Source organism: Pteropus alecto, unplaced genomic scaffold (assembly GCF_000325575.1).
Source record: "Pteropus alecto unplaced genomic scaffold, ASM32557v1 scaffold78, whole genome shotgun sequence".
NCBI classification, from domain to species: domain Eukaryota; kingdom Metazoa; phylum Chordata; class Mammalia; order Chiroptera; family Pteropodidae; genus Pteropus; species Pteropus alecto.
The window spans coordinates 14218555-14221135 of record NW_006443124.1 but is presented as its reverse complement, the minus strand read 5'-3'; the positions used below and the strand labels follow the sequence as shown (position 1 = coordinate 14221135).

Genomic DNA, 2581 nt, shown 5'->3' with positions numbered 1-2581 from the left:
AAATTTATATATCTTTAAGAAATTACATACATATATTTGGTGGTTAGCTACTCTTGCTATCTGATTGGAGCATATTGGTTTAAATAACTCGGATACAGAAAACATTTAATAAGGTGGAAACTATTCCATATAAGATGTTTTCTTAGGGCACTATGAGTCCTCCAGTTTTCCCCCCATTCTAAGTCCTGCTTCAAAGCCCTACTGATGCTATTCTCTTAGATTCAAGGATCACCTTAAGTTTTATTATCCTCCATATTGCTTTCTTCTATAATACTTTTGTCCTTATTTGTCTTTATATATAATTTAATAATTTTAATGTGCACTTTATGCTATTCAGCAAATATTTATGTGTGCATGCTGTACATCAGGGAGCAGTTGTAGTTAGAAGTTTAAAGATTAAGGCATAGAGTATTGGAGTCAGATTTCGGAGATGAGACAAGTGCAGGTTTCTGTTTTGTGACTTCAGGCAAGTTCTCTGAACTATGTTTCCTTATATTTACTTCTTAGGTTTTTATGAGTTTTTATGAGGTTTTTGTGAATTAAAACATTCACAAATATTTATTAATTACTAAAAAACTTTTAAAAAGGTATTTAATATAGTGAAGAGAACCCATCTTAACTATATTGCTCAATGTGTACGTCCAAATAACTACTCTTCAAATCAAGATACAGAACATTTTCAGCTCCCTTGTGCCCTTTCCCAATTAGTACTCTTCAGAGGTAACCAGTGTTCTGACTTGGTCATCATACGTTAATTTTTTTAACCGCTTTATTGAACTATAATTCATATACCATGCAATTCATTCACTGAAGTGTACAATTCAATGGCTTTGAGTATTTTCACAGTCATATAACCATCATAAACTCAATTTTAGAACATTTTCATCACCCCAAAGAGAAATTCCACACTCCTAAGCCATCAGTACTCAATCCCACTCAGGCCTAAGGAATCACTAGTCTGCTTTTTGTCTCTACAGATTTACCAATATGTATATTTCATATAAATGGAATCATGCAATATGTGGTCCTTTGGAACTGGCTTCTTTCACTTAGCATGATGTTTTCAAGCTTCATCCATGTTGCATGGGTCAGTACTTCATTCTTTTTTATTGCTGGATATTATTCTGGTGTGTAGATATATCATATTTTAGTCCTTCATCAGTTGGAAATGTGCGTTCTTTCCAGTTTTGGGCTCTTATGAATAATGCTATGTACGTACATTTGTGTACAATATTTTGTTGTAAGTTTCAATTTCTTTTGGCTGTTTACCTAGGAGTGGAATTGCTGAGTTGTATTGTAACTCTTAATTTTAGCATTTTGGGGAACTGCTAGATTGTTTTCCAAAGAGGCTTCATTATTTTACATACTCACCAGTACCTATGAGAGTTCAGTTTCTCCACATTCTTGCTTACACTTGGTACTTTATATGTCTTTTTAATTATAGTTATTCTGGTGGGTGTAAAGTGGTATTGTGGTTTTGATTTGTATTTCATTGATGGCTAATAATGTAGAGCATCTTTTCATGTGCTTATTCTCCATTTGTAAATCTTTAAAGAAATGTGTACTTAGATCATTTGGCTAATTTTTATTGGGTTATTTGCATTTTTAGTTTTGAGATGTGAGGGTTTTGTTTGTTTGTTTTGTTTTACAATGTATTCTAGACACAAGTCCCTTATCAGAGATACGTACTTTGCAAAAATTTTCTTCTGTGGGCTATCCTTTTACTTTCTTGATAGTGTCCTTAAAGCATAAAAATTCTTAATTTTTGATCATGTCCAGTTTATCTAGTTTTTCTTTTTTTGCTTGTGCTTTTGATGTTATATCTAAGAAACCATTACCTAATTCAAGTTCATGAAGATTTATGCATATTTTTCTTCTGTGAGTTTTAGAATTATAGCTCTTAAATTTGTTAATTTCTGTATGTAGTGTAAGGTAAGGGTTTAACTTTTTTTTTTCTGCATATGGCTATTCACTTGTATTAATACAATTTGCTGAAAAGACTGGAGTTTCCCTATTGAATGGTCTTGGCACCCTTGTTGAAAATCTGTTGACTGTAGATGTGAACATATATTTCTGGGCTCTCAATTCTATTCCATTGATCTATATGTTAATTTTTCTGTCAGTGCCACACTGTCTTGATTACTATAGCTTTGTGGTAGGTATTGAAATCGGGAAGTATGAGTCCTCTGTTTTTGTTCTTTGTTTTTCAAGATTGTTTGGACTATTCTGGGACCCTTGAATTTCTCTGTGAATTTTAGGATCAGCTCATCAATTTTCACAAAAAAAACCCCCTAGTATTTAATTAGGGATTGCATTGAATCCGTATGTCAATTTTAGGAGTATTGACATCTTAATACTAAGTCTTCTGATTCTTTAACATGGGATGTCTTTCCATTTATTTAGATCGTCTTTAATTACTTTGAAAATGTTTTATAGTTTTCAGAGCATAAGTTTTGCAGGTCTTTTGTTAAAGTTTTGCCTAAATATTTTATTCTTTATAATGCTGTTGTAAATAAAATTTTCTTAATTTCACTTTCAGATTGTTTATTGTAAGTGTATGGAAATACAATTTATTTTTGTT

At 31.7% G+C, this 2581-nt stretch overlaps 1 protein-coding gene across 7 annotated transcripts in view; it reads left to right on the top strand.

Moving 5' to 3' along the window:
- UIMC1 (ubiquitin interaction motif containing 1) overlaps nt 1-2581 on the top strand; it is a 109441-nt gene that overhangs the window by 31265 nt on the left and 75595 nt on the right. For 2 of the 7 annotated variants that reach the window (XM_025040675.1, XM_025040673.1), the window contains exon 1: nt 1046-1087. The exons of 3 other annotated variants lie outside the window; for them this stretch is intronic. In XM_025040675.1, the coding sequence (XP_024896443.1) occupies nt 1084-1087 (4 nt within the window). In that variant the 5' untranslated portion in view covers nt 1046-1083. Of the gene's footprint in view, nt 1-1045; nt 1088-2581 lie in introns of those variants that run through there. 2 more of the 7 variants (XM_025040676.1, XM_025040677.1) reach the window with 2 other exon arrangements.